The 21,997-nt window shown below is 45.0% G+C and overlaps 1 protein-coding gene across 2 annotated transcripts in view; it reads left to right on the top strand.

Annotated features, from left to right (window-relative positions):
- RIPOR2 (RHO family interacting cell polarization regulator 2) overlaps window positions 1-19,388 on the top strand; it is a 70,111-nt gene extending 50,723 nt beyond the window's left edge. Inside the window, exons 13-22 of one of the 2 annotated variants that reach the window (XM_075142212.1) lie at window positions 2,008-2,697; window positions 5,333-5,517; window positions 7,351-7,519; window positions 8,969-9,104; window positions 10,038-10,199; window positions 11,187-11,345; window positions 12,360-12,562; window positions 14,064-14,147; window positions 16,189-16,279; window positions 17,726-19,388. In XM_075142212.1, the coding sequence (XP_074998313.1) occupies window positions 2,008-2,697; window positions 5,333-5,517; window positions 7,351-7,519; window positions 8,969-9,104; window positions 10,038-10,199; window positions 11,187-11,345; window positions 12,360-12,562; window positions 14,064-14,147; window positions 16,189-16,279; window positions 17,726-17,826 (1,980 nt within the window). In that variant the 3' untranslated portion in view covers window positions 17,827-19,388. Of the gene's footprint in view, window positions 1-2,007; window positions 2,698-3,613; window positions 5,271-5,332; window positions 5,518-7,350; window positions 7,520-8,968; window positions 9,105-10,037; window positions 10,200-11,186; window positions 11,346-12,359; window positions 12,563-14,063; window positions 14,148-16,188; window positions 16,280-17,725 lie in introns of those variants that run through there. The other variant, XM_075142213.1, reaches the window with a different exon arrangement.
- Window positions 19,389-21,997: the final 2,609 nt, after the last annotated feature.

Raw genomic sequence — 21,997 nt, 5'->3', positions numbered from 1 at the left:
AGAAGCCCTAGAGCAGTTCAAACACTGCAAACGCTTCATTGCTTTACATGTCTAAGCCTTTTTTCCCTGGTTCCAGCAGGTTACCCTTACAAATACTTCTAAAGCAAGTGCATTCCTAGCTGCTAATCCTAAAAGGTGACTATAATCCTGGCATCTTTGAGACTATGTGGCCAATTATTGCATACCTATTCTTCTTGCCTGACTGTTATAATACTTGAATAATCTTTATGAAATTAGCGTTCATTTTGAAACAGTAACAACCATTATAGCACTAGTATTTTTAATGCATCCCATGGTCAAATTTGCCCCTGTACCAAAGATTTTCACAGGGTGCTCTTACATTTTGCATGAATCAAATTCTGAATGCTTGATCAGGACTTGTGTATTGAGCTGGGTAGGCCATCTGTACAGATACGAATTTTAGAAGTGCTACATCCCATGCCATCCCATGTAATTTAGTACTCTGCTACAAAGCATTCCTTTAACTTGCCCTTCCTCACACCCTGTTTGCTTTAACTGTTGAAGAAATGGCTGCATCCCCTGCAAGGCAGACCAAAGCTGACAATCTTAGATGCTCTGCAAGACACTTTCTTTGACAAGCTTCGTCGCAGTCGCTCTTTTAGTGACCTGCCATCGCTCAGGCTAAGCCCAAAAGCAGGGCTAGAGCTATATGTGAGTCCTCGTTTTCGTTTGGTGAAGGATTTTTTCAGTCCCCGTGTGGCATCTCCATTCCCACGCATGCTTCATGTGTTGCTCTCTGTTGCAACTCACTCATTTTGCTGACTGATTAGAGGGGAGAACATGACTGTGAGAGCCCATGCTGCTCACATTAAATCAAAGTTCCTCTTGGTTTCTACAGGGATAATGATCAGAAGCCAACTATCTGTGGGCGGAGAGCAAGGCAGGAATACAAGCCAACGTGGTGTTCTTAAAAATGGCCTGCTACACTGATTGATCTTATATATTTCTCTAGTAACGTGACTTTCAGATGCTAAAAGTATACCCGCATCGGGGGGAAGAAGAAATGAACCTTTCAGTATAACTATGTTTAGGGAAAAAAGCTGCTAATAGTGCTGGGGAAAAAAGATGCAAGTTTTGGACACTTTAACCTTAAGCACCTTACCAACGCGTGAATGTCTATAGTTCCTTCCAGCAAATTGTCAGCAAAATAGTAGTTGCCTTTCATCTGCGCTGTGCATTTCCATGAGTTGGCCACATAACAAAGCAAGATTTGTAGGTCAGATAGGCAGGTTGTGACTTCTATAGTGATTTTTCCCCATAGGTCAGTCAGAGAGATGAACATATGTATGTGTTGTGATCGTTTTTGGGTCTGTATACGCTGTTTCTGCTTCCTAAAGGATCAATGTCCTGGTCGATACACCACCACACAAATTCTTCTGTTTCATTTCGGCAGAAACTCATGTTGAACAGGACTCCTATGTAACTCATGTTCAACAATTATTAGAGATAGCCATGCCACACGCAGAACATACTTTCAACAGAAAAGAAATAGCATAGTAATATCATCATTAAAATGCCATGACACTAAAAAAACTTTTGGAGCAAACTGTTAAATTTTAGGGATTGCTATTTTAGAAGTCAGAAAATAAATACAACAGAAATCTATAATTAAGGTGGCTTAAGTACAACCCCATTAAAAAGAGACATGCCACAGGAACTAGAGCAGTGCAGTGTTAATGCTGTCTGAGGGAATCTGGTAGGACAAGCAGAATTTGGGTCTCTGTTCTGGGACTCGCTTTCCTAGAGCTCTCTGCTTACCAGAGAGATGCTGAGCCCAAGTTTTCCAGCAGTTTTCCTGCTGAAATCAGGAGCCATGCCAGATGAAAACAGAAGTTGGATTTGAAATATTTTCCCCATCTCTCAAGCCTTGAATGCTTCTTTAATCTTTTTCCTTGCATTTTTCTTTCCCGGGCACATACTATATTTTTTATCTCTTTCCAGTGCTACATGAAAAACATTTTCTCTCTTTCTCTATTATCTTTTCAGTCAAATTTGCCAGATGACATCTTTGAAAATGGAGTGGCAACTATCGAGAAGCGCCCTCTTTCTTTCACTTTTGGTGACCTGCCTTACGAAGCCCGCGTGCCCTCTGCCAACACAGCAGAGTCCTCTTCTGCTCACGTCAGCTCCAGCCCTGACATCACTGCGACCCCCACCCAGCACCGAGCTCTCAAGTCCTCCAAGAGCTCAAGCCTGGACTGTAGCAGCAGTGACTCCCGCAGAGACTCCGTCGCTGAGCCGAAGGACCCGCCGTCCCAGGGAGAGGGAGCAGTGGTTGAGAAGAAGGCCACCCCACGGGCGGCTCCTGAAGTTTGCCAAAAAAACTCCGATGCTGGGAGCGATCGTGTCTGTATAGAGACAAGCGTCCCGGTATCTCTCCTGCAGGACACAGATGAAGGTTCAGAGCTCAAGCCCGTGGAGCTGGATACCTATGACGGCAACATCACGAAGCAGCTGGTAAAAAGGCTTACGTCAGCAGAGGCACCCATGACCCCAGAGAGGCTGCCGTGTGAGGGATCGATTAGTGGGGAATCAGAAGGATATAAGTCTTATCTCGATGGAAGCATTGAAGAAGCCTTGCAAGGGCTTCTCTTAGCTCTTGAGCCACATAAAGAGCAGTATAAAGAGTTTCAGGACCTGGACCAAGAAGTGATGCATCTGGATGACATCCTAAAAGTGAGTACGTTTTTGGAAAATACTACCCTAAAGAAAATCTGAGTGGGTAGAATCTCCTCCCCTGCCTCACAATCAAAGTAGGGGTTTTGGAGGTCAGTAAAATTCCTTAGTAGCAGTTGATTTGCTCCTGCTTGGAGCGTCCTTTCACAGTGTTGCATTTTTAAACTTGTCTGCAGTGTGCTTACCATAGCCTTGTATCCTCAAGCAATGGATCTTTTAATCTACTCAAAACCTGGGGGAAAGAGAAAAAGGTGCAGTGGCAGAGGAGTAATTAAATTATACCCTTCTGTGAAGAAACCACTTGTGAGCCCATTGCTTGTGCCATACTGGAGATCAGATTATATCCGACCTTCTGTCTTTAAAATCTATGGGTGACATCCTCAGTGGGTGTACTTTAGCATACTACCCCTGAACTCCGTGGAGCTGTGCAAAACTACACCAGCTGACGATCAGGCCACGTAGCCATAGAAGCTGAATTTTCTAAATTGCCAAAGAGATTTAGAACCACAAGTCTCACTGAAAGTTGCCATCCCCACATCGCCTAGGCTTTTTCCAAGCCTTTTCCTTTTCCCCCATCCATTTTTAAAATGAGAGACATCCTGTCATTACAGCAGGATGGACATAACATGTTGAAAATTGGAAAGAAGAAAAGGGTTTTGCATATGTGTTGTTAATACGTTTACTACCGATCACTGTGACTCATATCTCCCCCAGGACGCATTACTGTGCAGAGAGTGTTATATGGGAAATAATCATTTCAAATGCTTCATATTCATATGCAAGTTGGTCTGCTAGTCATTTAAACCTCATCATTTAAAAACATGGCTGAGGAGGAAGGAGGGAAGCATTTATCCTTCAGCATTATCTTTTCACAAGTAAACTTTGTTAACATCTTTGTTTCCATTGGTGTTTGCAGCTGCACGGTACTTTCCCAAATTAAGTGCTTTTTTGACAGCCTGCAGCCCCTGTTTCTTGCACTATTTCCCAAGGAGGTTCAAGCAGGCAAAGCTACCATTACTATTATTTTTCAACTTCTTGGCTGCTCTGCAGCTTGTACAAAGAGGTCAACTATCCAAACAGCAGAGGGACAATGGAGACTGTTTATTTACACTCCTTTTATCAGAAGTTACAAAGGGACAGACATGGGATGGGGGGGAAGAGAGAGGACGGACGTGCGCTGACAGGATTCCTGCACACTGGAGAAGGACACCTTTTCCAGAGCTGCTTTATGTCTGCATGCAGCCTATTGATCAGCTTGCAGACCAACATTCAGCGTGGCCAGCAGCCATGCTGGGCTCCCCATGCGAACAGGTTGAGCTGGAATCCAGCTGTGGCTGAAGAAACCTCTCCTGGCAATATCAGACGGGCAGAGAAAAGGAGAAGCCCACATGTTGCTGTTTGTTTTTGCCTGAAGAAGCTGCACTACCAGCCCTGAAAGAAATGGTAGCTAACAGCATCGGCGCGGCAGAGGAAGCGAGATACAGCACCCACCTGTGTCACAGAGGTGTTGGGAAGTGTGTTTGATCAGCTAATGACTGTTCGGTCAGCTTAAGGTGTCAAGCATCTTAAGTGTTAATATGTGACCATTATAGCATTAATATTGTGTGCAAATGAATTGGAAACAAAACTCCAAGCCTCCTCAGCTCTCGAGGAGCTGGTGCTGAGTCTGAACTTGGAGGCCAATGCGTTTCTTTCTACAAACCGAAACAAAGTCCTGGCTCCTGCCTGGGACTGGAAGATGTGGCTTGTGGAATGGCACCGGTGGCTCCTGGTTGTTTCTGGTCAAATAATGACATAGTGCTAAAGGTGTTGAAGTCATTGCACAAACCGACGGAGGTGATCCCTCAATTTACATCTGATCCTGCAAGGTGACCCTGGAAGCAACTCTGTGGGCACGTCTGGATGAATCGCCACATGGGACCAGGCCCTTTGATACTTCCTAAAGCATCAGCAGGGCTTCAGTCGCATTTCTTCCCAGCAGTAAGACAGGATGGCTTCCCCCCTCTCTAGCACTGTTAATTTCCGAGTTACAATACTGCCTTTCTCTGTCACCTAGGAATCTGATGCCTGACTGGCTTTTCCTTGATAAGCCATGTGGCTTCAAAGGCCACAAAAGTCCTCTCATCCCATGAATAAATTTGCAGATATGGGACCAAACTCATTCCTGGCTAAGGTCCGTTGGAGTTACATCTGGAATAAATCCCATAGTGTCATTGGATATGTATAAATTGGCTTCTATAGCTAGAAGAGCAATTTCGGAGCGTGCCTTCCCCTTTCAACCTCTAGTGTGTTAATTGCCATCTCTCCTTTTGGACGATGCCGAAAGCTGCGTCACTTGGATTCAAGACGTACTTCTCGTTTCTATAAAACACATTGAATTTTGCCTTTGAGGGTTTTTCTTTGGGGAAGAGAGGGGGTAGAATGGGGAGGGGAGGAGGAAGGGAAGGGTTTTTCCAGTTCTCAGGCTTTGATTGTATATGCTATGAATATGAAGGTTTGAAATGAAACAGCCAATAAAATTAAGTTTTAAAAATAAAATGAAGAATTTGAAAGTTTTAAGCTTTATCCTTTTTTTTCTTTTCTTTCAGTAGTAGCTAATATCTGGGGTTTTCATTGGTTTGTTCTGCCTTTGCAGTGTAAGCCAGCAGTAAGCCGAAGCAGGTCCTCCAGTTTAAGTCTAACAGTTGAAAGTGCTTTAGAAAGCTTTGATTTCCTGAACACCTCTGACTTTGATGATGAGGATGGTGGTGGTGTGGAGGTTTGTAATGGTGGAGGAGGTGCAGACTCAGTATTTTCAGATACTGAGATTGAGAAGAATAGGTAAGTTTGTAGTAACTGCCAGCTGTGCTTACGCCAAACCGATACCCTAGCTCTTTGTCGCTAACAGAGGATCCCGGTGCACACATTATTCAAGGAAGACTGACTAATCCTTCATGAGTTTATAGGGTCAGAGGATTCCCCGTGGCTGCTGCATACAAAATCTTTAGCTTCCAGGATCATTTTTTTCCTGTTCATATATACGCAATCTGTCCTCCAAAGGAGAAGAGTAAATTAAATCAAGCTGACATCAATACTGGCAGAGCCTCTTCCTTGACATAGGTTTGGACCTGGCTTTCCTTGGATGTAATTACTAATTCCTCTGTGGTTTTTCCCCCCCTCCCTTTGTCTTTTCTCTCTAGCCGAATGAGTCTTTGCAGTGGATTAAGCTTGTCAGTAACAATAACACAGGGCCAGATTTAAGCAGCATGGTGTAGGTTTCCTTTGGAATGTAAGAGTGATGACTGGTACTCTGTTCATGGCCCTGCGTGTTACCTGCCCTTCTTTCATCACTTTTGGTCTTTCTGAGGGGAAAAAAAAAAAAAGCTGTGGTGTTTGTGCCGTGGTCTGCCATTGTCGTGTGACCTTAAGATGCTGTGTTTCAATCATTAGATCCTAAAAGCATGTTTGCATCCTCGGAGCTGACACGATGCCCAGCAGGCACGTAAGCGGCACTAGAGCTAGGAAAAAAGAAAAGAACATGGTTCCCTCGCACCCCACGCTTTCCAGCCAGGGAGCTATTCTGCTTCTCGCAGCTTATCGTGGCCTGTTTAAAACAATTTTGAGTGCAAACAAGCAACCACCATGCAGTTCCCATCATCTCACTGCATATCCTCTTTACAGAATAAGACTTGGTGGGAATTAAAACTTGGAAAATTGTGTTGCTTGATAAATTGGCATTCTGAGCTCGGTTCAGTCTGCACTGATTTAAGGATCTGGCTTTAACCAGGCACTTTGGCATAAATTTAACTTAAGCAGCAAAAATTTAAGTTAGTTATAAGCTAACTTAGAAAGCAACTAAAATCTTTTAAGTTAAAGTAGAAGTTAAAATTTCATTTTTTCCCCTCTGGCTCATCCCCAGAGAGTGTAGATTCCCGCTTCCATTTTTAGATGTGAAAGTGTGTGACTCAGTGTAAAGATTGCAAGTGTTGAAACTGCTGAACTTGCAGCCAAATACACTTGCCATCTGGGGACTGACCTGGGGCTTTGCATTTAAACACAGGGAGGACCATTTGGACAACAAGACAATGTTGGAAATAATGATTTAAAACACAGTGAGACTAGCTTTACGCTCTTACAGAAACGATTGGCAAAATAAGCTGTATACATTGTGCCTAAAACAGCATATGAAAACATCATGTCTCTTACTCCGGCAGTGGTTTCCCTTTCCTTCTGCAATGAGCAATAAATTTGGCAGCAGGAGGACACCGAAAACACAGAGCTGTTCTTAGCAGCTCGGTGCTTGGGACGGCACAAATTGGAATGGTGCTTAATCCGGAGCGACTGGGGAGATGATTTACCAAGAGATGGGAGAAAACACTGTCACCACCAAGCGACAGTAACTGGGGGTTAAAAAGGCTTGCTGGCGAGGGCATCGCGTCGCTCAAGGCAAACCAGTCAGGGGACAGAGAGCTGTCCCCTCGGTGGGTACAGCCCTTCCGTGCCCGGCCAGGGCAGCACTGCTCCTTTGCGATATGGTGTATTCATCGCGAGGTTTCTGGCTGCTTTCAGCTCTTCTGCCATGCTCGTTGCTCGTCGCCCTGAGTGAGCGTGTGTGTGTGTCTGCCGCGGCGGCAGTCGGCCCTGCACTGACCTCCCTCCCTCATCCCTCCCCAGTTACAGGACGGAGCACCCAGAAGCCCGAGGCCACCTGAGTGAAGCTCTCACCGAGGACACGGGTGTGGGCACCAGCGTGGCCGGCAGCCCTCTGCCCCTGACCACAGGGAACGACAGCCTCGATATAACCATAGTTAAACACTTGCAGTATTGCACGCAGCTCATTCAGGTACCAGCTCATTTAGGGCATATATTTTAAAATCTTCCCTGCAGGCATCGGTGTGCCCGCAACGTGGGGTACGAGCAGGCTGGCAAGGTCAGCGCTGCTCGTGGGAGGCAGTGGGAGCCCCGCCATGCTGGGATGAAGGTGGCACCGGAAAAGCCTCCATCGCTTCCGTCCCGGCCCATCTCGGAGCAGACCTGACGTGCAAACTACAGGGCACCTTGCAGGTGCCGCCCAGCAGGACCGACGGGCAGCGCAGCAGATGACAGGGGCAGCCCCTGCTCTGGGTTACAAACGTCTGCTGGCTTCGCCGTGAGGTCCTCAATGAGACCGGTCCCTGGTTAAAGCAGCCCATGTCTGCAGAGGTACAACAGAAGCCTGTGGCCCCACTGCTTAACCGAGCCCCAGACAAGGCTGCGATGTTCAAGAGCAAAAACAAATTTCTGCATGTGAGGTGGAGAGGTTGTCTGCAACACACACAGTGAAGGCAGCGCATGACAGCCCCCCGGGACATCGAAACTGTCTATTCGTGCTCACAACTAACTAGCACAGTCTTTCAGAGGGGTTTTTTAGAGCCCAAGCACAGTAAATGTGACTTTAAACCTCCAGCAAGCCACTCTAGCAAGCGAGGGCATCAGGGTTTTCCTGACAAATCAAAACATACTGCGACTTCCTCTTCGCAATTATTTGACTCTTCCATCTTAAAGATGATTAGCTTTATTTTCCCAAAGGCCCACTGAAGTAATGCAGAGCGATCCTGAGTCCGGCACCCTTAGTGCTGAGCTGGACACTCTGCTGACTTACAAATATGAGAAAAAGGGAGGTTTTTGGCTTAAATACAAGAGTATACAGCAAATATGCAGCTGGGGGAGGCAAGTTTGAACTATGTCCACACACGGAGCAGATTTGATATGAACAATATTTATGTGGACAGTTGAAAAAGTGTGGATGTCAGCAGCAGGGAGTATTAGCAAGGCGAAACCACCAAATTAATGAAGGCACCTGGGTAGTTGATAAGGACTGAAACCGAGTGGAGAAAGAGCGACCTGTGGTCTGCCTCCAGGCGGGCATGTCCTGAAAGTTCATAGCCTATGTTATGTGAAAGTCAGACTAATATTCTTTTCTGGCTTTAAGGCACATGATGATGGATTCCTTTAGCTTTGCAGAGTGTATAAATCAGAAATTACTTATGCAAATGGCTGCTTGGATGCTCAAGTGCCTGGATCTGGATGCAGATGTTAAAAATATAAGCAACAATGCCTATCAACCAGGACCATAAAATAACAAAAAACTTGAAATTAGGGAGATCCCACGGTTCCAGGCAATGAATTTGCCATTGCACTTCTTCAGGTGCTAGGTGTTTTGGACGTTTTTGTTTTCGTCTGAGGGTTGGGTGGTTTTTTTTTTTTTTGGTTCAATGACTCCTTTTCCTCCCTTCCTATTTGTCTTCACCAGCAAATTGTGTTCTCCAGTAAAACACCATTTGTGGCAAGAGACCTCCTGGAAAAGCTGTCCAGGCAGATCCTTGTGATGGAGAATATCGCGGAGATCAGCACTGAGAACTTGGGAAATATCACCTCCCTTACTGATGGTAAGAGACAAGTTAGGGAGTTTCCTTCTGAAAAGGGTTTGTTTGGGCACACGTGCCTGCTGAAATAATCACTGTGCAGAGCTCACCGTCCCTGCAGGAGATGCCACCATAGTAAGGTCGACTCACAGTTACCAGCAGATGTAGCACTCACCAGAGTTGGTCAGGGGCCTTATTCTGTCTTCAGCGCTGGTATCCAGAAATAAGCAGGCGAGAAGAGAAAGGACTTACCCTTGTCCTGCTTGATGTGCAGAAGATGCACAGAGGTTGCTGCGGTGGGGTGGGGATGCTGCCACCTCTGAAGAGCCAAAATTTTCCACCTCTCTTTCGTGAGGGAATACAGGATCTGCCTTATACTATCAGAGGCATAATACATCTCCTTGAATGGTTTATCTGAAAGACTTTTTAGTCATCAGTGGAGAACTATTTAGATATTTGTGGTGATGTTGCATCTATTTTAATATCTTGGAAGAGTTTGACAAACACTTAATTACTCACCCTCGTGAACGCTCTGGCAGGATAGGTAAATATACCATGGTGTATTTACTTCATTTATCAGAAAATTGAGGCAAACTGAGTGACTTACCCAAGGCCACAGAGCAGTGCTAGGACAGGAACCAGTCTTGTGCAGACCATTTGCAGTATTCCCCTAATATTTCGTGGTATTTAAAAGGATGAGACATCAGTGCCCAGAACTGAATCAGGAGCAAATTTTCTCACATCCTACCATGGGAAATGGAAAAAACATCTTACAAGCTTGGGGTGAGCACATAATGATGCTCTGTGAAGGTAATGGCACAGGGTGACCCACCAAACAGTAACTGTCCATCAGTGGGCTGGGGTGAGATTTCCTCCACTCTTACCATCTTTTCTCTTCTGGAAGCCAATGCTTCCAGCACAACTTTGTTTCATCGTTCATTTTGTTTTCTCCTCCAGCAATTCCAGAGTTCCACAAGAAGCTGTCACTGCTGGCTTTCTGGATGAAGTGTACTGGCCCTTCAGGAGTGTATCACACAACTGCAGACAAGATGATGAAGCAGCTGGATATCAATTTTGCCACCACAGTGAATGAGGAGTGTCCAGGACTTGCAGAAACAGGTACCAACTGCTGCAAAAAAGTTGTGTCGGTCATCAAAATGGAGAACAGTTGTGTACTGGGCTTTACTCAAACCTTCATTGCTTTGTTTTCCAACCCCTTGGAGGTCTGTTTGGCCACGGCTCCAAGATCTCATTTGAAAACTAATGCTATAATTCTTGAAACAGTTTTGGCCCAAAATAATCAGATCAGAATAGGAGAAAAAGGTGAGGTCAGCAGAAAATACTGTTTTAAGTTTTATGAGCTAATTGGAAAGTAAGTCAGTCTATTCCCAAATACAGGTTTGTAAGTGATTCAGTGAAGTAGGAATCCTCTCACTTAATTTTATGTGTCTGTATAACGTCTCTGCCCCATTACAGTTCACTGGGATGGAATTAATATGCATCCAAGTGAGTCTATCTGAATATAGGTTCCTATTTGGAGTGAGATGTACCACACTGACTAGCTCTCCCTGGGCGAGAACGGGGATGCAGGGTGACTTGCTCAGGTGTGGGCACCTGCACTGCAGATGCCTACCCAGGGCAGTGGTTTTCTTTCTGCCCCGTGCTACAGCTCTCACAGACGGTGCCTCAGACTAGCCTTCCGCATGCCACAAGCTCACGCAGGAACGTAAAAACAAGCAAAGCCAAATCCTGCTTCTGTGCGCACCTCCCCTGTTCCAGTGGCATCGCGGAGATGTAACTGGCAGTGCATGTGGCTATGTGTTTAGCGATTCAGGGTATCGTTTGGGTAGAAAGGATCCTGTATTGGATAGGAAGCTGCACTAGCTGTCCATAAATTGGCAGAGCTTCATTCTGACTTACAAAGATAACCTCTGGTGATGAGAGCTAGACAGGGAGGTCTGTCTAGCTTCTAACCTAACCACGGTTGAGGTTAGAAACGTTGGGAAGTATCTGGCTTTGCAAACCTGTTTCTTTCTTTCTCGCTTTGAAGTGGACTGCGGCATTTTGCTCTCACTAACACATCCTTTTGTCTGCGGCTGCCTGCAGTCTTCAGGATCCTGGTGTCTCAGATCCTGGACAGGACAGAGCCCGTCCTCTACTCCAGCATGTCCTCCGAGATTATCACCGTCTTTCAGTATTACAACTATTTTGCCAGCCACAGTGTTAATGACCTTGGAAGTTATTTGCTGCAGCTCGCAAAAGAAGGTAGGGTATATAAATTCTGGCGGCTAATGGGGGAGTACATCCGTGTCCTTCTGAGCTCAGCACAAAACAGTTCAGCCCTGAGGCTGATTTTACAAAAGCAGGGGGAAAGGAGGCAAGGAAGTGCCTTGGATACTAAGTCTGAGTGCACCTGAACAGTTGTACATATCAAGGGAAAGGAGCTGATGCAGATACACCCTCAGTCATTTCTATTTCCATATTCAAATGGGAAAAAAATATGTTGAAGGAGTTAGTTTTTAGGAAATGGCTGATGGTGGTGGGCTGGGCTCAGGGTCTGGGAAGTTTTCTGTGCCTGCAGCTTGAATGACATTCTGTTTTTTCACTATCCTATATGGAGACACCTGGAAGTGCTGAGCTCTTCTCAGGAGCCAAGGCATCATAGCACCTCAGTGTTTGGCAGGCTCTGCCACCGAGAGCAATCCCTGGCAAGCCAAGTTTTCCTCTTCTTTATTTGAAAGGGAGTTTGAGGAACCTTGCCTAGTTTTCATTTTTATTTGGGTATACCGGGGAGCTTTTGCTCAAAAACCTGGAAGGAAAAAGGCATTTCAGCCCACCTCTGAAACACATTAGCTCTGGCTCTTGGAGGCAGACATCAATCTGTCTAGGAAAAGCTCTCACAGAGATGCCCTGGAAGGCAATACACTGACAATACTGGGTTTCACTTGTTATAGGGAGGATTTACATCTTCCAGCAGCAAGTGAAGATCTGACAGGTAGGCCCTTAACTCTGGTGGGTGTAAGTGCCACAGTGTCCCACCTAGCCCATCTATTCATCTCCTCCTTTGGAAGAAGATCTGAGAAACTGGCCCAACTTAAAGCCCAGACAATTCACCATGTAGACACACCACAATATGGATCCATAGCAATTGCTCAGATGGGGATTTTTCATGTCCTTTGTGTGTATAGTAAAAATTGAGGATTGCTAGCAGGGAAAGGAGCAATCTGAAATATCGAGAGGATAAAATAAGTAACAAGGACCTTCCTTTTGCACTTCTAGCCTCTGTGGTTCAGGTGCTGCAATCAGTGAAAGATGGAAAACTGCAGCAAAATGTGGCCAAAATAAACTCCAATAACCTTCCACCACAGCAAGAAGTTTTGAGAGCTTTGGCTTTACTTCTCAATGAAAATAAAAATGAAGTCAGTGAGACTGTGGCATCCCTTCTGACAGCTACCGCAGAAAACAGGCACTTCAGGGAGAAGGTAAGTGGCAGAAAATCACCTATCGCGTAAGAGACCTGTATCATCATGACATTTTTTCTGCCTGTGTGTCTCAAATGTCTACGCTTATAAAATAATTGCTCCATGCTTGATTTAAACTGATCCAGAGGGATTTCCTGTCTAATTTTTCTGCAAATATGCAGGTCTGTTTCTGTCGTTATGCCAGTCTGCTTCTACCTGTCATTACACTAAACAAGTACTAACCAAAACTCTGCAAATACTTACGGAGTGCTGTGCTCTCCAGCTATCTTCCACACTTCAGCATTTCTGCTGGCCTGTCTCGGGCTTGGCTTCAGTCCAAGGCTTCAAGGCAACAGTGCCCAGCATCATCAACGCGCAAAGACGTAGGTCTGAGATTTTTATTTTTTTCCAAAGGGAGGCTGGCATCTATGGGACCTCCCGCCATTTCTGGAGGGGATGGACTACCTTGGGCGAACACAGCTCAGCTGTGAGATCTAAGATTTGAGTCAATTGCAGATACAAAGGCAACAAGCAGGGCCAGATTAAAGACAGAAATTAAAGAGAAGGGAGAAGAGGAATAAGAAGAAATTAGGGGTTGGCTTCTACCTTTTCATGGCAGACCTTTCCCTACTATCCTTCTTGTTCCCTGTCAGGAGAGAGTTAAAGAAAAGGCAGCTGGAAGAGGAAGAGTGGCGGAAGGCAGGCAGAGGGAGGAGAAAAAGGAGCTCACTCTTCACTGTTCTTCTCTGTCGATCCAGTCTCCTCTTTGCTTGCCCTCCTGCTTCATCTTCCACTTTTGCAGCCTCTTGGTGTCTCACAGCATCCCTCCCCAGCTTCATGGAGGCAGCCTCTCAGGGAAAACATAACCTTCTCCTGGGACAGGCGTGTGTAGCTGATACCTGGTTCACTGCCTGCAGGAGGACCACAAGGTGCCTTGTATGAGGGCATTATGCAGCCTTACGCTGCAGATGAGTTCATTGTGCAGCCGACTGCCACCAAGATTTGCTGCTCACGCTGGTTTTGTTTGCTCAGCAATAGCTACTAATTTCTAGGACCAAGCTGGTCTAGCAGCTCACGCTAACCTTGTAGTAGTTATTTGCAGTTCCCCTGGGGTCCATCCCAGCCTGTTCATTGCTATCCCTACATTAGAGAGACCATCTCCAGGGTCAACTCTTGAGCTATTTAGACTCCACAGTCCATTTAAAGCTCTGGCGATTTACGCAGAAAGGCCCTCAGGGGTGCCAGCTTGTGCTTCTCACTTTAATGTGAACTTTTCCTCACCAAAAGCTGGCCTGAGACTACTAAGCTATAACTAGTGGCCTGGCCTGGATCTGCTGTAGGGAATTATCCCACCACATTACCTGTCGCACGGGCTGTGCCTCTCTGTCCCGCACGCTCGCTGTCAGGGAGGTGGGCTGCAATCCCTCTCCCTTTAGTAGGGTAGCAATGCCTCCACGCGCCACCCTTCTGCTCCACACAGGCACAGACATTTTCATTGCTACTCTTCTTTATCTGTTTTCAGGCCTTGATTTATTACTGTGAAGCACTAACCCAGCCCAACCTCCAGCTGCAGAAAGCAGCTTGCTTGGCTCTAAGATACCTCAAGGTAAGAGACGAGGAATTCAGTTGTGGCTTTACTTTAAAGAAAGGACATCTGAGAGGTACAAATGACAAAATAGAAATTGCAATAGCAGCAACAGCAGCGCTTTTGTTTTGCATTGCTGCACTGCATCCTTTTACAGATACCGTGTTGTTGTTTGGGAACGGTTTAAACGCTTCATTTCAAAAACAGCCAGGCTCTGCGATGATGATGAAGTTTATCTTTTCCTCCCTTTCATATTGATTTTAGGAGACTAACTTCCACATCACAGGGAAAAAAATTATTCATCTGTGGAGTACTGACTGAGAGGGGAAAAAAATCATCCTCTCCCAGCTAAAATTAGCTGTAATGCACGTGGGTGGCACTGGGAGGAGAGAAAGGGAGAGACAGGTCACAGCTCGTTTTGTGACACCACACAGAGCAGCTGTAAGCAGCAAGTACAAACCATGCAGACAAATAGCTGGTACATCTGGGTGCTACAGCTTCAGTTAGTGTCTGGTACCATTTCTGCACTCCCATGACAGGAAGGAAAAATGCTGCTTTTGTTGTGGCTGTACAGAGCCCCGGGAAACAGCAGCTGCCTAAGCCCGACTGGTACGGGACAGTGAGCCAAAAAACCGTGTCCCATCAGACAGACCCACCACGGACTGACTGTTTCTCCCTCAAAACTGTCCCCTGGAGAAGACAGCTCTAAAATGTAACTTCATCCCAGCCGGAACTGATACCATCCAATACATAATCCACTATTGTTTAAATACAGAAAAAATGTTTTCCCCTGAACGAGGTGCTGGCAGGAATCTCTGAGAGGCAACGGTGAGGGGCATTACACCTCTGCTGCCTGCGGGGCACAGCGGGGTTTTTGACCTCTCGGGAGAAGGCAGACTAGGAACCAGTGCTGGGAACTGGCGCTAGACACGTTTAACATGAGCGGTGTGGCTCCGATGCATCTTGAGCAGTAAGAATGGCAATTGCTGGGAAAAAAAGCTACAGAGGGAAAGGACCTCCGTCATTTGGGATCTTCAAATAAAAAGCTGAAGCCTTTCTGGCAGATATTATTTCAAGGATGGGAATGCTCCAACAATAGGTGATTGTGGATGCACTACCCCAATGGCAGTCTCATCCACATCAAACCACGTCGGCTGCACCACGTCCTTCTCTGCATCTGCGTTGCTGTGGCCCCGTCACTCATGTCGGTGTTCGAGCTGTAGTCACCAGTATGCACCCACTGCAGACTTGCCCCGAGTCAAGCACAAGCGACCACGTTCGAGACAGGGTGGTGAGATTTAATGACTGCAGTAGCTAAGCCCCGATTCAGAGCATTGTAGACCAGACCTGCGCCCCTCAGATCGACAAGGCTCACACACATCCTGGCTTGTGGCTCAGAACATCTTCCATAGCACCTGCCCTTCCTTTCACTCCTCTCTCTTACCGTATTAAATAGCCTGCCAGAGACACTCTGACAGCTGTCCCCCCAAAGGCCTGACAGTTTTGTTGCAGAGAACAGGATTATTCCTTGCTTTCTTCCCAAAATAGGAGAGGCAAGGCAAAAATGTGGAAATGCTGGTGCAGGTGTGAGTGGGGAGCCTGGGGTGAAGGGAGCGGGCTGGCCAGCCAGCACGCCCCGGGGGCACAGGCGGGCTGGCGAGAACAGCCGCCTCAGACCTGCCAGGCTGGACACGCGCGGTGTGAAACTCATTCCCTCGCCGCCTCTCTCCTGTCCTTCTCCCTGCCGTACCCGTGCCTTGGCACGTTTGTGGCCTTGTCCCATGGCCCATCACCCAGTCTACGGTCAGAAGAGGCAGACGTAGCTGGTCAGCCAGATTTATGCACGTAGCACATAGGGAAATGAGAAAGGGTCCACACTGGCAGCAGAAAATACGCCTTCTCCTTGATGCTCCCCCTCAGGGAAACGCCATTCCTCATGTCCCCTACTCCCCCTGGAGTAGGAAGGGCAATGCAGAGGATGGTCACTACTTCCACGCAAGGCTGTGAAATAAAACTGTGGTGTACTATGCGGTGTTAATGCCGTTCTCTTTGCACTTCCCAGGCTGCCGAGAGTATTAAAATGCTGGTCACGCTCTGCCAGTCTGACAACGAAGATATCAGAAAAGTGGCATCCGAAACCCTGCTCTCACTTGGTGAGTTGCCTGTTTTAGCGCAGTATTTTGTTTTCTTTTTTAACAGAGCAGCATGTAAGACACCTGAGTTATACAAATGTGAGACTCTAAATCGAAACAAAACTTTACCTAGAGACTCAGACAGGTTAGAAAATATATATTCTTAGAAATAATTCATTTTGAAAATCATGAAAATGGACCAAAAAGAGAGAAATTGAATTGTGTGAGTCTGGAGGGGGGAGGAGAAGAGGAATAATATCAAAGGAGAAATTGATAAACAGAAATAATTCATAATGAATTTGAAAACCAAGCAGCCTTGAGGAGGCAGGACCAGCGCACCACCTGCTGTGTCTCATACACCCTCCTCTTGGGGATCCTCTCCTATCACCCCTGTAGTGCCATTATCACACTCTCAAGTGCCATTAGCACTGTCAAGAGTTCATTTAATCTAAATTATCTTATATGCTTATTTGGACAGACCCTAGCCTTCATACAGTACCTCAGGCACCTTGCATTGACCTTCGTTTGTCCTTGAGACAACACATACCCTGTTCATTAACCTGTAATCTGGCTGTGTAGCGGTGTGTGACTGTGGCTGCACAGTTTCAGGGCCCCAATACTTCAGTGGCACAGAAAAATTGTATTTTTCTGGCCTTTAGGCTAAGCATGAATTTCTACTCCATGGGTCTGTGTCCATCTGTGATTTTAGTTACGCAAACTCTTCAAACATACACTCTTTCATTTACCAGTTCAGCAGAATTTATTCTGCTGCTGGACATGTTATTGCTCAGGTTATAAACAATTAGCCCAGGGACAATTTTGTAAACTCTGCGAGACTATACTGCCATTCTTCTGGGTGACATACAGAGAACATTTTGACTCCTGATGGTCAGTGCAACACACCAGGCTCAATGCTATCTTCAGGTGCATATAGGTGACAGTACCTGAGAGAAAAGGGTTTGAGAGACACAGATAGGTAAATTTAGCAAACACACTGCTTCCTCTTTTTCAGCGGTATGTAAGTAAAGATGTGGCTAGGTTCACTTCTTTAAAGTGCTGGGAAGTGAGAAGTGGGTAAACTTTATATTGTCAAAGTAGAAGTGGATAAACATCACCTGCCTCGAGTGTACCACAGCTGCAGCTGAGACCTTGACAAGCACCACAGGTCATTTAGTAAGACAAGTGTACAGATACTGTCACCTAATCATACAAGCCATGTCTGCTTCCCTTTTGCTTTAGATAAAACAAGCAAACTACAAGAGAAAATTTAAAAAATATTGTGAGCGTTCACAGCACGCTTAATTTTTCCGAGTAATTTCTGGATTTGCCTTCAAGAACATAAGAAATTTTAAGAAGGGAAAGAAGTTACCGGCAGATCAGTACTTTCCAACAGCTGAGAATCCAGTATTTTAAATGTTGCAGGGCAATGATATAATACATTATTATGCTTTAACATTTTGCATTCAGGTGAAGATGGGAGACTGGCGTATGAACAGCTGGACAAATTTCCCCGGGAATTTGTTAAAGTTGGAAGCCGCCGTGGAACTGAAGCTGCCACAGCTTTTTAGGTGGAAAAGAACCTGCCTACATTTAACAGTCATTCAAGTAGGATGAAGCTGCACTTCAGTGTGGGGAGCAGAAGGAAGACTTTGAAGAATTCTATGAGAATGTCCCAAAATGTAGCAATTTACAGACTTCCTAAGGAAAAGCAAAATCTAAAATCCAGCTCAAGAGTTCCTATTGGCTCCTCTTTGCAGCTCATGATGGAACAGTTGGATGCTGAAGAACAATACTTTCTTGACTGATTCGTAACAAATAACGTAATTGCAGTTATTCAGCCTCAACAAACTTCTGTGAGTTTTTAGAATTTGGCATCTTCATATATTTTACTGAGTATTACATTTACTTCCTTGAAGTTGTCGTGAAGGCTTGAGACATGCGATACTGTATCTAACAAGGGCAAGTAGGAGGCCACCAGAGCAGGACTGCAAAGAAGCTTTCTCCTCAACCACGAGCTAAGCGTCTGCTTCCGTGCCGTGTCCCCAGCAGCACTCCAGCAGCAGGGAACACCACTCGGCTTTCTCAGTTTTGTCTCAGTAACGAAACATAGAGCAAGTTTCTTCAAGTTTTGCCTCCAGAAACAGCATGATGTAAACCCTGGGAGGTGTCACTTTGGTGACTCATTCTAAATGCCTCCGCTGGTCTTTTATTTCCTTTCTCTTGCCCTCCAGCAACGAGCCATCATTAATCCAGAGATTTGTGAGGGGGATCAAACAATCACGTAGGTTTCCGAAAACTAAATGAAAAGGTAAAGCGCGTTTATTTATTCCGAGAATAGAAGAGTGAAAAAGAAGGAGTGAATACAGCTAATTGCACGAGTCCCCAAAGCCATTTGGTCCTGTAAGTTGCAGGCGGGATTGGATTTCATACACTCTAATTAGTGGATCATAGCTTCCATAGAAATTTCAATATAAAGAACTAGAACAAACTGAAGTGGACCTCGGAGGCAGTAATAAACAGAGGCTGAAGTGAATGCGTTCCCCCCCCCCCCCTTCACTGCAAGGATGAAAGACAGCGAGTGCTTCAAACTGTTCATTACGAGCCTTAAGTTAACAGAGGAGGTGAATAGAATTTAACAGAGGAGTGTTCCTGTACTGTGTTCATTATGCATGAAATGCTATTTAGATGTCAATTAAAGTATCCAAATTTGCATAGACTACATAGAAAAGATTGCAAACAATTCACATCAAAAGGAAGCCTTGTGCGCCAAACACGCTGGCAGGCAAGGGTTGTTTTGTTTTGGGTTTTTTACTGTGAATGTTACAACAATGTACATATCTGTATATTTATAAATATATATATTCTTCCTTTAATTAAAAAAGTACATTTTGTACAGTTCAAAATGCTTACTTGTTTACTGAGGGATATAGACTCTTTTTGCAGGTGAAATGTTATGGTTTTTATACCATGTCTATCCCATCAGCTGAATTCTTCCAAGGTGTCTTTTTGTACTGACTTCTGCTTTTTTTTTTTTTAATTTTTGTTTGCTTTTAGTTTTGTGGCATTTGTACTCACCATATTTCCTATCACGTTTAAGTTATAATAAAGATTATTTTTTAATTACTAAGCACATCAGCCCATATGTATAGTCACTCTTTCTATCAGCAGCCTCTCCACTGTGAGGCTCATACAACCTTCGAACATCATGGAAGTCAGCTCCCAGTACCGTAGGTGGCTCAGTAAGAGCCACATACTTGCAGCTGGATTTGGGGCAAACCATTAGGGAGTTATTTAATCATATTAAGGGAAAAGGCTTGCAGGGAATATTTGTCTTTTCAAGCCTGGTCACCAGGACAAGACTTTACAACAATCTCAAAAAGTTTAGTGAAATTATATGAAGTCACCTGCTAGATTTCTTACAGTGTAGAAATTTGTGTTTCATACTATATCAACTTTGTTAAGACTTAGAAGAACATTACTTTAAGATCTTACAAAAACATCTAAATTAGAGCAAGTGAACAATACACATAGCAAGGACTACTGCCTGAGGGCGGACAGAGAACTCCAACTTCTTGGGCAGTGGGAGAAATGGTGCAATACTTGCTTGTGTTTTAATATGCACAACTCTTGCATTTTCATCTTTCTGCTGGCCAAAGGGAGGTAGGTGACAAACTATTTTAGTAATTGAAATAAACACGCAAACCGCAAAAGTAGGAAAAGCAGAGAAAGGATGAAACTATAGTGAAAATGACTGCTCTTAGCTGTACCTCTGTGAGGTGAACCAAAGCTAATTTTAAAAAAGCCAGTTTTAAACTAAAATGCTATTTTGGAAGCAAGGGGAGGACTGTGCCTTCTGCGTTCCTTCTCTGATTGCTCCAGTGTGTCTGTCCAGGCCCTTGCTCCCATCCCAGAGCATCAGCAAGAGGCATACGCTATTTAAAAAGAAGAGGAGAATATTCTTATATTCCCCTATCTGTCAAAAGCTCCTACCTGTAATACATACCAACTGCCAAAAGCTTGCTCGTAGTTTGCGTATCACAGCGTGGAACATGATTTTGTTAAAGCAAAAGCTATGAAGTCATCGGGTTGTGTGCACTACATTCTGAACTGTCGCTTAGGAACGAGTGAGACGAGTTTGCTTTCAAGCGAGCACTAGTCCCTACATTTCTAGCTACTCCTAGTTTTAAGTTCAGAGCAAACCAGCTCTGTGTGTCATTCAAGACACTTATCAAGAAAGGCTCCACAAGGACTAGCAGAAAATATGCTGAAGAGGCTCCAGGACTGTTACTAAACTTTTGCCGATTACGCTTATGGCACAGACCTGGGGGGCGCAGAACTGCCTATCGAGCAGAGCACCAAAGCTGCAGAGAGCATAGTGCTGCTCACATATACAGGTACCATGTCAAATGGAGCTTATATCTACTTTCATCTCATTGTAGTTTAAATCCACACTTTGAGAAAGTTTACTAACCTAAAGCTGATCTGCTGCACCATTATAACTATTAAAAAACACGTATACAGCTCATACAAACCAGAAAGGAGCAAATCCTGCTCTCAATAAAGTCGATGAGGAAATTCACAGGAATTTTAGTGAGAACGGTTAGACCACATCTAGTTCCTATTGTGGTATCCGAGACTGACAAGCTTGAACCTGGCATATAGATGTATAGAGGCTAAATTTCACTTTGAGCATTAATACTGTTTTACAAAAGTAAATAAAACAAAGAATCACGTCCTAACATGATTCATGATGACACATGAAAAAAAATCATGCTCTTAAATTAAGAACAAAACCAAACAAAATCCCGTAAGTAAAAAACCCTTGAAAAACTGAACGAACCTTAAAGCTTCCAAAACCAGAAGGCAAATAAAAAGGAACAAATCATATATTTGTCTCATAACTTACACATTTTTATGCTCGCAGAGCTGACAATGGTGCCCTTTTCTACCACATCAATGCAAGAGCTCTCCTTTGTGGAGTAGGAAAAACCAGATGCATAGACATGATTGTAACAAGGCAGATGCTTACTGACTAGCAAAGAAGGAACCAGCAGGCAGTAATTAGAAAACCTCTTTCTTGGGGCTGCAGCATGTGGACAAATTTAAAGTTCTGGGCCACCCCAGCAAAGTATGTTAGGAAAAAGTTCCTGTACCAAAATAACTCGGCAGCAGTGGAGACTAAAGAGATAGGGAGCTTGCCAGGAAAACTGCACTCAGGAAAGGGGTTTGCCTGGTGGTTTTGCTGGTGGCTTATTCTTACCTCATGCTTTGTTTTCATGAACTTTTCATTTCACTACCCCTGCCACGCTGTTATCATCTCTCTGCGTTCTGCCGGGTAGATACAAACCCGTAGTGCCTCTGTACTACTCCAGCTACAGCAGCAGTGTAAGTTAGGCTGCCCAGAGTTTCACGCTGCTATCGGTAAGATTCCTTCTTCAGAAAAGCTATCTACTATAGCTTTACCCTAAGCTGCAGTCTGTTGTATACTGATTATTGCTGACTTCAAGCATTCAAAATCAGGAGCCAACAGGACCGGCGGACTCCATAGCTTAAGCATGGGCTGCTGCTTTCCTGATTTGCAGTGGAATTAGCCTGATGATAGGATCCACAGCACCCCCCTTCAAATAGCTGCGGTGCCCCCGAGGGTACGCAGAGGTATCGTCATACCCAAGGGTTTGACCTTGAACACAGCCGATCACATTTCATTACAGGTGGTTGTTGGCAGATCAACAAAGCAGC

This window comes from Calonectris borealis, chromosome 2 (assembly GCF_964195595.1).
Source record: "Calonectris borealis chromosome 2, bCalBor7.hap1.2, whole genome shotgun sequence".
Classification (NCBI taxonomy): domain Eukaryota; kingdom Metazoa; phylum Chordata; class Aves; order Procellariiformes; family Procellariidae; genus Calonectris; species Calonectris borealis.
This window is presented reverse-complemented; position numbering and strand designations above follow the sequence as displayed.